The 14107-nt window shown below is 39.4% G+C and overlaps 1 protein-coding gene across 3 annotated transcripts; it reads left to right on the plus strand.

The window, feature by feature from the left end:
- Positions 1-1762: 1762 nt before the first annotated feature.
- On the plus strand, positions 1763-13988 carry LOC143888139 (F-box protein At4g00755-like). Of its 3 annotated transcripts, none has more exons than XM_077392462.1 (6): positions 1763-1918; positions 2406-2543; positions 4472-4888; positions 5011-5180; positions 13153-13271; positions 13411-13988. In XM_077392462.1, the coding sequence occupies exons 2-6, from the start codon at positions 2423-2425 to the stop codon at positions 13706-13708; spliced, it is 1125 nt and encodes a 374-aa protein (XP_077248577.1). In that variant the 5' UTR covers positions 1763-1918; positions 2406-2422; the 3' UTR covers positions 13709-13988. The 3 variants fall into 3 exon arrangements, with proteins under 3 accessions (XP_077248577.1, XP_077248579.1, XP_077248578.1); XM_077392463.1 differs by having other exon boundaries at positions 1817-1918; positions 2505-2543; XM_077392464.1 differs by lacking the exon at positions 2406-2543 and having other exon boundaries at positions 1767-1918.
- The last annotated feature ends 119 nt before the right edge of the window (positions 13989-14107 follow it).

Genomic DNA, 14107 nt, shown 5'->3' on the forward strand with positions numbered 1-14107 from the left:
ATACTGCATCAATAGGGTTATTAAAATCTCAATTGAAACCTATTTTAAATTGACAACTATTTCATATTAGATGTGCATGCCATATTTTAAATTTAACTGTACAAGATGGTTTATCGAAAATTGCACCACAGATAGAGATTATTAAGAATTGTCTTCAATTTATTCAGTCTTCAGGGCATAGAAGACAAGAATTTAAAGCTTTATGTAAAAATTTTGGAAAAAACTACAAAAAATCCCCTTAGATATTAAAAGTAGGTGGAATTCAACTTATAAAATGTTAAAAGCATCATTTGAGTTCAAAACTATAATTACAACATTTTGCCAAGAACATATGCATCCACCTTGCAATCATACTATATCTCTAGAATATTGGAATAGTGGTGAAATTATTGCAGATTTATTAGAAGTATGTTTAAATGCAACTAATCTTCTTTCCGGTATTTACTATCCAACCTCACAATTAATTTTGGGTCAAATATATAAAATTACTATTTGTTTTAAAAACAATAGATCGAGATTGGGAAATGGAAGTCTACTTCATAGAATGGAGGATAAATTTAGAAAATATTTTTAAGAAATTCCTCCTCTATATTTTTTAAGTACAATAGTAGACCCAGGGATCAAGTTACAAGGTTTAAAGGTCATTTTAGATGCATGCAATGAAAACACATGTATTGGATCTGAGCATAGTATAGATGAGATTACAAATTTATTACATTCTATGTATACATTGTATGAGACAGAACATAGACATAGAAAACCGAGTTCTTTACAAAACTACCAACCTAGAAATAACCCACTTTGGCCACTAATAAATCAAAAAAGACCTAGAAATAGTGCTAGTACATCTTCTGATGAGCTATCATTATATCTGGGAAATGATTATTCAAGCTACCTTAATCCTGATGAATGAGAGAGTTTTGATATTTTGACATGTTGAAAAGAAAATGAAAAAAGTTATCCAGTATTATCCGTCATGGCACGTGATCTACTAACCCCCACGGTGTCTACAGTAGCATCGGTGTCTGCTTTTAGTGCAAGTAACAGGGTTTTAGATGACACACAGAACAAAATGTCACCAAAAACAGTAGAGGTATGCGTGTGCCTCAAGGACTGGTTGGATGCAGATGATACAGCACAAGACAGAAGAGAAGATGACTCAACCGACTCACCTGAAGAAATATGAGGATTCAAATTTTTAAGTCATTAATTTTTACTTGCACTTCACAATGTATTTGTATTTCATTTTTTTTCTTATATGTTGGTGGGTTAGAGGCAAGGTTCTATGTCCTCCTCTAATAATTTTCTATATTAATAAAATTTTAAGGTGCCGCCCGAGTTCCTGGAAAAATATTCCAGACACAATCGATCTTTGTTTTTAAATTACTTTCATAAATGACATGCAAATTTTTCTAATTTTTTCAACAAGTGCATTCTCGGAAGTCCGAGAACTCACTTGTTTGAAAAAAAATAATCCTTGTGGATGAGATTTTCAATATGTAACCCATGAATTATGGGGCCTAGGACATAAATGGCTAGGATCACCAGACACCTATGGACCCACCTCTACTTTTGCTTCCTCATCATTTTGGAAAGAAACTGAGGGTATTTGTGTCATTTTAACTTTGAGAGATTTTTATTCGGAAGAAAGCAACCACAGGCATGTGGTGTCGTGGCAACTCGCCAACGAATGCACAATTACAACAAAAGGAAGCAAAACGACAAAATAAGGGGGTGTCTTATGTCAATACTCTCTTCTTAATCTTCTTTCTTGTACTTCTCTCCGAATGTAATGTCGCCTGTCGGTGCTACTTATAATCGATTTATCGATCGATCGATAGCTTCCTTCTCCCAATTGTTTTTCTTGTCTTAGGGTTCTTCGACGTTTCCAGATATTTTCTCTTTTTGCCCTCACCAGGTACCTTTTTTCTTCCATTTTATCGATTTTTGGGGCTTTTTCTCATTCGCTCGGATCTTATTGTGGAAAAGTTTCCTCTTTTTTTTATGTGGATATAATCATGTGGATATTTTTCTTACAACAAGAATTTTCTTCTGTCTTTCTTCAGATTCTTTTTTTTTTCTTCTTTTTTTTTCAAATTCAGTCTGTTAATGATGTTGTGATGCGATAGAGCTTAGGAAGAAACATCGATCTCGTTTTACTGGATTTGTTTACTTATTTACCATATTTTTCTTTTGTGAAGTTAGCAGTTTTTGTTTGGGAGATGATTTTTTAACCTCCCTGTAGGATTATGCGCCCCCCTTTTCACGTGAATTGTGGCAGACTTTAACGCTTTTTGACCTCAAATTACGTGAAAAGGGGGCGCATAATCCTCGGGGTGGGGAGTGAAAAAATCATCCCCCTTTTTGTTTTTGTTGATATTGATTTGGGAAGAAATGGCCATTAGTTTTTGAGTGGCAAGAAATGGAGGGTGATTTATTGGAGTGGCTTGGATGTGACATGTCGATCAAAGTTCTTATGTATTTGGACCATCCTTCTGATATAGGGCGTGTTAGTTGCCTCTCGCGCTCCTGGCGCCAATTTGGTGAGATTCTTTTTCCTTTTCCCCCTTTGAAGATATGTTTAATCCCATGATGATAGTTTGGTTGAGCATAAATTTGCATTTGTCTTTCCTTATAAAAATGTTAGTCTATGGGACTTGATAGCGCTTACTTTGTATTGGATCATGTTATCTCTCTTTGCCTTTGAGGGAATTCCTACTTGTTGGATGATTTCAGTGATAAGCTTTTTAAGTGGGGTTTAGTCGTGCAGGATTTTTAAGGTCTTGTGAACTCTCACAAATTGTATGTGACAGTCATGGACTAGGATTTCTGATGTGCAGAGTCTAGGATGTCAGGAATTTTTGCAAACTTTAACAGGAACTGAAATACCACCAACATAATTAAAAGAAGTTCCAGAAAAAGAATGAAAAAGCACAAGAAATCACTAAAATGAACCCAACAAAATAAAAGCACCATCCAGAAATCAGCAGAAAAGAAAAGTAGAAAACCCCACCAGCACCTCCGGATCTCCTACAGGTAATATTTTTCTCTCTGCAATTTTTCTTAATCCCTCTGTTGCTGATTCGTGTTAGAAAATCACAATAAAATCAAAACTCAGAGAAGAACCCAACTCACGCCACCCCTTAGAAATCCAAGAACTGAAACCCTAGCCTCACCGGACAAAAGAACCTGACGGCCCTCACATATGAAGAAACAAGAACTGAAGGAAAGAAAATGCTTGGAGAAGGTATGTGTTTAATAAACCCTAACCATGGAGAGAGAGAGAGAGAGAGAGAGAGAGAGAGAGAGACCTTTTTGGTTGTTCGTGACTGTCAGGAGAAATGCCAAACGACCTAGATGGGAAGACGAGGGCTGCGATTTGAGAGAGGCGAGATTGGGTAGGGGGCTGGATTTAGAGTTCCATAATATTGGGTCCATGGCATTCTCTACGTTAAATAACACCCATAGCATGTGACTATGTCTTAATGCATCATTGGATGCATATTTGTTCCTCCTCCTGACCGTACCTGAGCTTAATTTTAGAACACACTCTAAATATTTATGATAGTGTTTTTTTTTATTGACATTGACATTCCATACATTTAAGCGCAAACCCAACCCTCCCTTCCATCATCATGCCCATAACTTATTCATCGTGAAAAAATTGTTTACCGAGTCTTTCTTTTGCCATCTCTGGAAGGTTCTTTCCAGCAAGTTGGCTTTTGTCATCTGCTTGCAAAAGTAAATTGGTCTCTTTAACTAAATGAGTTTACTTCTAAGCTGTTGATATGATATCTAAAGCGTGTTGTGAATCTCAATCTTGCTTTGCTGATGTTTGATGAGAGTTGTTTTTAATTCTCATTTAGGATAAGGTGGTTTAAGCATTCCACTGACCTGTGACCATAAATTGGAATGAAGATACTGTCAGATATGTGCTTAGAGAGTCCACTATGATTCTCAAGTGTTTGTATAACCTCAAAGTATGCAATTATGATATGCATGATCCTTCACGACGTTGCTGTTTTTTTTTTTCCTTTCTTTTTTTTTTTTGGATGAGGGGTGTTCTAGTCGTTCATTTTAAATGTTCTTATGTCTACTTGATAATTTATTAATGAGAAAAAGTTAGAGACCTATTTTAGGTAGTATTTATCAGGTTCAAGTTTAGCATTTATTGATTCCGGTGACCATTTTGGGGCCCTTCTTTTGGCTTTTTTTAAACCTTGTTTTACATTTAAAAAATGAATCAAGATGGATAAAAGAACTCCTTTTATCTTCTGAAAACCTTATTACTAATTTATGATCATTGATATGAGTATGTGCTACTGTCTTGCATGATATTTATGTGACTGATGAATTTACTTAGTGCGGGACTGTGTGAGTTATGTGCTGTGTTCGAGATACTGAAATTTTTTTTTTTTTTTTTTTTTTTGGGAATGGCGAGATTCTGAAATTGGTTTAAAATGTTTTGCAGTGATTGCAAATGGTTTCTGTAAGAAGCTGTGCATCAAAAAGTTTCCGGAAGCAGAGTGTTTCACACATGTTACTGAACCAAGTAATTCTATGGAGCCTGTAGAAGTTGGAACTAGTAATTATTTAGAATGGGAAATTCTGGAAAGAGAACACAGAGTCTATGCCCATTTAGCTCGAGCTCTCACATCCCCTGTGAAAATGAAGGATTGTATTGAATATTCCATGGGTGCCTCCAGCACCGATAATTATCCAGACGAGGGTATTGACAACACACTGGATCCAAGTGATAGGGTGGGTGGAACGCCTTCTTATTGGTCAAGTAAAGGAGAAGAGGATCCTGAGGTGCCTGAGGCACTATATTACAGATTGACTTCAACATTATGTATTGTTGATGAAATCAAAATACAGCCATTCCAAGGTTATTGTCCATATATTTTCAGTATACACGTTTACCTGATTCTATTATTTCCTTGGTGGTTTTGCTATTCCTTGGTATTTTATATATTACAATTAGTAAAATTATATGTTCTTTTTTTCCAGTATTTTTTCAGGATGGGAATCTTATATATTCAGCACAGGCTGTGCGATTTAAGATGGGTCATGTAGTGGACATGGCAAGCAACACCATGAATGAGGTCATGGCAGGTCAGAGATCTGTTGATGACGCCTTCATCTGGACATATGTCTCACCTAAATTCCCAATGGCACAGGTAAAGTTGCAGTATTGCAACTGGTTTTTTTTTTTTGGGTATTCATCCCTTTAGCTTATTGAACAACCTTCACAAAACTCCATATCGAGAATTAGTTCCTTTAAATGAAGGATGTGTTCTGCGTACATAGTCACATGTTATGGATGTTATTTATTGTAGAGCATAGTTTTAAAACTCCCCTGCGTCCGCGTCAACTCCCTTTTACTTTGGCCACGTTGCGCATTGCGTCGATCCTCCTGCCGCGTTTTGCCCTACTGAGTCAATAAAAACTCCTTTGGCTCTCCTGAATTATGACCACGTCCAGGGTCGAAGCCACATATAGCGTGGAGGTGGCCATGACCACCACGACCACGACCACCTACACCCACACCCACACCCACATACACAATGACTTGCAAAATCCCCTTTATACACTGCAACAAAAAGGGTTTTAGGACGTCCACGAGCGCCGCTAAAAAGCAGAAATACATTTACCGGCGTTCATGAATGTCTGTAATAGTAAGTGGCCCCGCAATGACCAATGCAGGCAAAGTGTAAATTAGTCCCCCCAATGTAAATTCTTGGCTCCGCCCCTGGCCATGTCAACTGAGTACTCGACCGAATCGACTAGGATTTTCTTCGGCCACGTTCCACATTGCATCCGTGTTTTTAAACACTGATTTATACAATAAAAGGGTAAAAAGGAAATGGCTTGTAGACTCGTTATCTTTAATTCCTGTTAGAAAAACAGCTGTTCTCAGTTAATGAGCAAACTGCAAAATGACATAAATCAATTCAGAACCATATGGTATTTGTTTCATTCCATTGGGACTGTGGAAAAATCCATTTCTACCAAAAAGCTTTGAAGATGCCCTTTCAACATAAATATTAAACTATTAAGGCTAAATGTAGGCATTTTCTGACTCATTCACTGGTATATTTTGATAGTGTTATCCTCCATTTTCATTCTTCACATTATAACGTTACATGAAGACACACATAGACATTCGTTGCTCCGTGAATTAGGTTTAAAAAAGAGATATTGTGCATGCGAATATAATCTAAGTATATGTTTTAACTGAGGATAACAGATCAATAGTTACGAGAAGCATGCATGGGAGAGAATGGAGATTGGGATGAGTGCTTGTTTGTACAAATCATTAGTGTATGTTTTTATTGTAGACTATCCTATGGGGACATTGGGCCTAGATAAGATTGTAGAGAATAGTTATGGATAGATCATAGTTTCACATGGGTGGGATGAGTACTGAAATTCAAGGTCGTGGGCCTCGTGGCTTTACTTGTGTCATCTTTATTATTGTTTTTTTTAAAGGGTAAAATATTTGTAGTAGCTGTAACATATGTTACATTGTAGCTAATTTGTTGAATTATTATGAGCTTAGTGTTTCCTATATTATTATCAAAGGTGGTCATGCCTCTCCAATTGTTGGTAACAAAACTAGGAAATTTCTCCAACAAAAGGTATGAAGCTGAAGCTGTAGGTAAAATATGGTTTATTTTGCTTTTGTGGCCTTTATTAGTTATTGTATCATGAATATTTCAAGATGTTTGATGTCTCATGCATGACCTAAAGAGATGTAGATAAACTCTACCTGAGATTTTGGAAGTCTGACTGTCAATTACGTATTGTGAAGAAGTCTTTGAAGTTCCTTATGGGAGCAGTTTCTCCTAGATGACCACTATGGGAGGTCAGGTCATGGATCAGAAGAATTTGCAAGATGGTAATTTCAGCTCTCATGAGAATGCTACAAGGTGATCAGTGCTTTATTCTTACTGTCGCAAGTAGAGGTGGGAGATGTCCTCAAAATCAAGCAAGTTTCTTCACGGAGGCCCTTCACGAGGATAATAAGTGGTTTGCGTGTGTGCTAATAAAAAAAAGTGGTTTGCAAATTAGAGGATCTTGTTTAAAGTATATTGTCGATGTTTCTACAACATTCCCCTGCAGGCATGAAGCATAAAACTTTGTCTTGTGTGGGAAGTGTTTGAGGTCAGTGATAGAGATCGACCAGAGTTCCCTTGGTGTTGATGATTTAAAGTTTATGAGTTTGAAAGTTGAATCTGGATTATTGTTTCCGACTCCAACTTTGATTGAGTGTGTTGGCCTGGTCAAGCCAGTTTGCCGGCCATTTAGCTACACAAGCATGGTGGGGATGGGTGTGCCAAGTTGGAGTTGAAGATTAGGCAGCATCAAGCAAGCCAATTAGCATTGGGGGCAGTTGGGGTTATTGGTTGTGACCATAGAAGCACGAAGCGGGTGCAGTGGCGCCCGGGGGGGAGGGTCATATAAATCTTTCAAAATTTAAGTACATAAAAAAGTAGTAATGTCTAACGTCTTCATTTTTTATTTTTTTTGAAAAGGTAACTATTTCATTTCATCAGTAAAATTTACATATTGACACACGGGACAAGCTGTCCCTGTGATTGTACAAAAAGAAGAAAGCATGTAATCTTATGTAATCCCCGTGTTATTGTTGAAAGCTATTTCCGTATCTGGTCGTCTTGCGCCCGCCTTAGCTAAGGTATCCGCCATTGAATTTGTTGTTCGTCTCCTATGCCTTAATGATGGGCGGATATCTCGGATAAGGTCTCTAATCTCTTCCATGGTACTTGCTAGTCGCCATGGCCTAGCCCGTTTGCCCCCAGCCCACGCAATAACGTTTGTGGAATCCCCTTCTACTATCAGAGGACCCATGTTATGAGACTTATACCACATCGGCCCGAAGAGTAAGGATTTTGTCTCAGCCTCATTTGCGTCACACATCCCAACCGGCCCTGAGTAAGTCATGATAATTAACCCATTTGCATCACGCAACGCGCCCCCAATTCCGCCTAAGCCTGGATTTCCCAATGAACTTCCATCAAAATTTAACTTATAAAATCCGTTGGGAGGTGCGATCCATCTTGGGGTTATAATATTTGCTACTTTTCTTTCCCGGAATACAACTTGAGCCTTTCGTAAGGTCTGATCTACCGAATAAGGGAGATCCCCCTTGCATTTCGCCCAGTGAATAATGGCAATCTTAATGGTAAGGGAGATATATGGAGCTGCCCTAGATTTACCATTGAAAATTCTATTATTTCGTTCCAACCAGATGAACCAAATAACGGCATAGGGTACAGAAAGCCACAACGTTTCTCCTATACATTCGTTGTATGCACATCCCCAACTCTTCATAGTTTCTTATATGCTATTAAATGATACCCAAGTCATTCCACAGAATCTCATTATGACCATCCAAACTGATGAGGAGTAGGGGCATAATAGTAGCACGTGATCCAGAGTCTCCACATTCTTTTCAAACAAAATGCACCAGCTGGCAAGTTGGACATTCTTGAACTGTAATCTCTCACAAGTATTAATACAGCGATGCGATACTGCCCATGCAAAAGCTGCGACACGAGGTGGAATATATGATTTCCAACAATTCCACAGCGAGTATTTTGGGAAGTTTCCTCATCCAGCTTCTCAAAAAACGATTGCACAGAGAAAAGCACCTTCCGAATCCGGGGTCCAAATCCAGGCGTCCTTCATATAAGTAGACATATAAATAGAATTCAACGATTCTAGAAGAGCCGTGAAACTATCAATCTCATTATCCTTCGAGATTTCTTCTCATCCTTATGTCCCAGAAAATCCCGTCTGTTTCAGTGTTACGAATTACGTAGTTTGATATCTTGGCATTATGATCAGAAGCAATGCTATATAAGATTGGAAAGGAGTCGCACATGGGCAATTCACCAAGCCATAAATCACACCAGAACCGCACAGAGTCACGGACTCCCACCTTGAATATGATGTGCTTACTAAAATGATCCCACATCGAGTGTATCGAACGCCAAGCCCTCGACCCTTTTCACCCCGATGGTGCCCCACATACCCAGTCACCCCATCCTCATCCATATTTGTCCCCAATGATAGCATGCCATAAAGCATCCTTCTCGGTCCCAAATCTCCATAACCATTTCCCCATTAGCGATTTATTGCGTAATCTGATCTTTCCTATCCCAAGGCCCCCCTTCTTTTTGGAGTGACATACCATTTCCCACTTTAGCAGATGTTTCAATCGACTATTCACCTCCTCAGATCCTTCCCAAAGGAAATCACGTTGTAATTTCTCTATCCGAGCCGCCATCTTTGCCGGGATTCTGAACATGGACATATAGTAGACCGGCATGTTAGCCAAAGTTGCTTTAATAAGCGTGATTCTCCCTCCGAGCGACAAGTACTTCTTCTTCTTCCAGGTAGCCAATTTTCTCTCAATTCTTTGAATGATACGATCCCACATTCCTGCTCTTGGAACTCCAAACCCCAGAGGCAACCCCAAATAAGTTATAGGAAAAGAACTTACAGCGCAGCCGAAAGTCTTTGTGTGTTCCATCGCTGTCTCAGGTGCCATATTTCTTCATGCCTTCTGAAGATTTACCTTTGTGCTTGCTCCAATGAAATACTTTGAACAATTGGAGGAGCTTGATGCGAGTAAGTTGGTGATGGGGTTACTAATAGAGCAATAGGAGTAGGTTTGGGGTGCCATGAGAGCGGTTTCCATCTCTTCGGGATCGCTCTCCCTGGAAGCTCCTTCCTAAGGAACGCCGAATCATGGTTCCGAGTCTGGAACGGCACCCACCCTGAGGGAAGATTCTTGCTTCTAAGGGTGTGACACAATGTTGCAAAGTGCCAATCAGGATTGGGTGTGTAGATTAGCATTAGGCATAGTTATCTCTAGTATGATTCTAGAGAACCTTTGGAGGGCAAAGCTGTATGGATGCCCCTACCCGTACCTAGGTGGTTGGGTGGGGGCGGTTATTCAAGTGAGGCAGAGGCTAAAGCCCTCCTCACGGGCTCGAAATTTTTCTCGAATGGACTGGAAGGAAGCCTAATGGTTGAGGGAGATTCATCTTAATTCATCTATTGGGCGCAGGGGCAATCTCTAGGCAGGTGGATATTAGCAAGCATTATCGATGGAATTCTGATTTCACCTATTCCTTCTCCTTTTCTTTCTCTCATATCTCTCAAAGTGAGAATGAAATCACGGAATTGTTTGCTTAGTGTGGAGTGAGTAGAGAGGTGTTCTATGTGGGGAAATCTCTACCCCCTCTTTTTTTTAAACTTAATCTCTACCTCCTTTGTAATCTGTACTCTGCTCTCTCAGCATTCTTTTTCTCTCTTTTTTAATAAGCTTTTCCATTCATGAGAGAGAGAGATAGAGAGAGAGAGAGAGAGAGAGAGAGAGAGATGAGAGACGAGGACCACCTCGATTGTTGGAGTCTAATCTTGGTGCCGAGTCTACCATGTGGGACAGCTTTGAGCATCTTGGTATGATTCATGGCAAGGTTGACTTGGTGGATTGGAGCATGGCACGATTGAGCCTCGCAGTCTAGGTAGGTTTTTGAGCTGAGCAAAACTTGCAGCCTTGCACATTGGCTCGTGGTATAGTCTAGTGCTCAAGCAACCAAGTCGGAGGATTTGATTTATTAGAGTGCCACTGTAGTGCCTCACATTAAGTGGGCTTTCGATTTGGGTAAGGCCATAGCACTTTGCGTTGGCTTGCTTGTGATGGAAGTGGGTCATGAGGTATAGGCTTAGCGTGGGTATGACAAGGCAATCTATTAGCATGGCAGTTCTCGAGGCTTTGCAGCTCGTAAGAAATTGATTTGGGACATCAAGAGGTGCGACTTGAAGGGCCTTATTGGGCCTTACATCTAATATGGTTGGCCTTGGCATAAAGTATGATGGGGTACTGCATGGGGCTATTGTTGAGGAAGAAGTGAAACCCTCACTAAGAATGAAGTGGTGCAAATGGTGCATAGATTCATGATTCCATGTGAGTTGGTGTTGAGCGTACTTGTGGTGGTAGATGTGACTATGGTTGGTTCATCCCTTGGGAGTCTGACACTACCTGAAATTTGAAGTTTGGTAGACAGATGTGGAATTCAGTCCACGAGTGGTTTGGAGCATGTTGCTTTTTGTGATTCCTGCTTCCATCTTGTGGATGAGTACATATCTTTGGGAGAGAAGTTGAATCTTATGAATAATGACTCTTATGGCATGGCCTCATTAGGAGAAGGAGGGACCAAAAGTTCTTTGAGGATCTACATTACAGGGAAAATCATTTGCGATATCAAAAGCTTAATTGTCAGTTCGGAAGCCTGGAATGAGACAGTTTTGGAGAACTTCAGGTCGAAATCTCTTCAGAAAATGGAAAGATATCATTGAGGGAAGATGGTCAAAGACTGAAAGGAAAAGAAAGCTTCAAGATCGAAACTTCATCACTTCAGTACATAAGATCCTCAATGTATATGTAGGATAATATATGTCATTTGCTTGTGTTTTAGATAGGCAAATGATCTTCGACAGGGATCAGTGTGGGCATACTGTTTTCCCTTCTTTCCATAAATTTGCCTCTGGAAACTCCTAGCCAGATGCTGCACCTATATGGAAGTACCATTCCACCTGAACAAATAGAAGCTTTTGAGCCTATTACTTCCGTTGTTGAGAACTGGAAGCTGTTTTTGCCCTATATATATAGGCAAAAAACATATATATATATATATATATATATATATATAGAGAGAGAGAGAGAGAGAGAGAGAGAGAGAACGGTTCCTACACATATGTGTAGATAAGTTATCTACACACTAGCTTAAAATACAGTGGGGGCCACATTATTTGGGTGATCCAAACCATTCATTTTTAAGGCCCTCACATAGATAGGGTGTCCACAAAAAATCAGATCCATAGGATCATCCTAACCATTCGAACTGTGGAGGCAAAAAATGGACTAATTCGTGAAGGTTTAAAGACATCCATTTTACCTCCACAAATCGTAGGGTTGGGATGATCCTATGGATCTGATTTTTTGTAGACACCCTATCTATGTGAGGGCCTTTAAAATGGATGGCTTGGATCACCCAAACAATGTGGGCCCCCACTGTATTTTAAGCTAGTGTGTAGAGAACTCTCTACACATATGTGTATGAACCGTTTTCTCTCTCTCTCTCTCTCTCTCTCTATATATATATATATATATATATATGAGGAAAATGATTGTGAGCTTGAAGCTCATATAGCTTATATGAGCTTGAGGGCCCAAACACATGTGGGCCCACATTGTTAGGATGATCCAAAGCATTCATTTGAAAGGCCCTTACATAGATAGGGTGGGTACAAAAAATCAGCTCCATAGGATCATCCTAACCCATCCAAAAGTAGAGGGCAAAATAGACAGACACTGTTTGCCACAAATCTGCCCATTTTTGCCCTCCGCTTTTGGAGGGGTTAAGATGATCCAATGGAGCTGATTTTTGGTACACACCCTATCTATGACGGGGCCTTGCAAATGAATGGTTTGGATCACCACAAAAAAAGTGAGACCCATGTGTTTGGGCCCTCAAGCTCATATAAGCTATATGACCTTCAAGCTCACAATCATTTTCCTCATATATATATATATATATATGAGGAAAGTGTTGGTGAGCTTAAGCTCACCAAACTTATGGTAAGCTTAAGCTCACCAAACTTATGGTAAGCTTAAGCGCCCCAATCACATGGGTCCCACATTTTCTGTGGTGATCCAAACCATTCATTTGCAAGGCCCCATCATAGATAGGGTGTGTACCAAAAATCAGCTCCATTGGATCATCTTAACCCCTCCAAAAGCGGAGGGCAAAAATGGGCAGATTTGTGGCAAACGGTGTCTGTCTATTTTGCCCTCTACTTTTGCATGGGTTAGGATGATCCTATGGAGCTGATTTTTTGTACACACCCCATCTATGTAAGGGCCTTTCAAATGAATGCTTTGGATCATCCTAACAAAGTAGGCCCCAATGTGATTGGGCGCTTAAGCTCACCATAAGTTTTATTTATTTTTATTTTTTTTTTTTTTTTTTTCAGTGGAATGTTGATAATATTTACATAATTTTAATTTCCACTTTATCCAGTTCTTAACTTGATGAATGATTTGCCATCCAACAGAAGAATTGTTTGCAAACATTCAAGCTACCACAGCCAGTTCTCTGCATTGGTGGGGTTGTGCAGATTGAGCTGTTGGGTAGGGTTCAGAGACACGAATTGGATGGGTTATACTATATATGGTCAGTCGCTCCAGAAACAACAACTTTTGCTTTCATTTTTAAACTTTTATGCTACTATATTCCTAGAACAAGTATTGCCTTTTCTTGCAATTTGACAGCATCCAATACAGTAGAACTGATCTTTGTTTTTTGCATTCAGCATGTGCCATGTTCAAGTCCTCGGGCGGCCACTTTCAGTTGCATTTGATGTACACACAATCAACTTCCCTAGAAAATGTGTCTTGACGTACTCTGCCGATGTCAAAGATTGCAGTTTATCATCTAGAATGGCATCCGAAGAGGAGTGTTCTGGAACCCCTGGTGGATTGCTTGGCTTTGCAGCTAGATTCAGGCAAATCCGACAGATAAGAGCTGGATGGATCTGGGACCGTGCATTTCAAAATACGTGGTTTGGTAATGTAGCTGGTGGTGAAAATAGCGAATCGGATGACGAGTGAGTTTGTTGTGCCTGAAGCTTTTCGGTTCTTCATTTTTACCACGGCTTCTTATCAATTTTTGCTGCAGTTTCTAATCAAGTCTAAAACAGTTTGTAATTAGAGGACAGAACACAGGCAGGAGTTTCTTGATAGAGAATTGCGACTCGCTTTGTTGTTTCTCCTTCCCTCTCTGATAGTCAGGGATTTCAAGTAACAATATGAACTAGACAATTTTAACGAAATAATAGTGTACTAGCATATAGCTTTCCCAATAACATTGGGTGATTTTGGTGTTCTTTAACCTTCAGTCCCTGTTTGGATTGCAGGAATCATTTGGTAAAGTTTGGAAAAGAAAATATTTCTAAAATTTTCTAACTTTTTAAACCCAAGAAAAAAAGCTATTTGAACCAATCCTATTCA

This window comes from Tasmannia lanceolata, unplaced genomic scaffold (assembly GCF_043159265.1).
Source record: "Tasmannia lanceolata isolate RefF3 unplaced genomic scaffold, GAP_Taslan_0.1 ptg000012l, whole genome shotgun sequence".
NCBI lineage: Eukaryota > Viridiplantae > Streptophyta > Magnoliopsida > Canellales > Winteraceae > Tasmannia > Tasmannia lanceolata.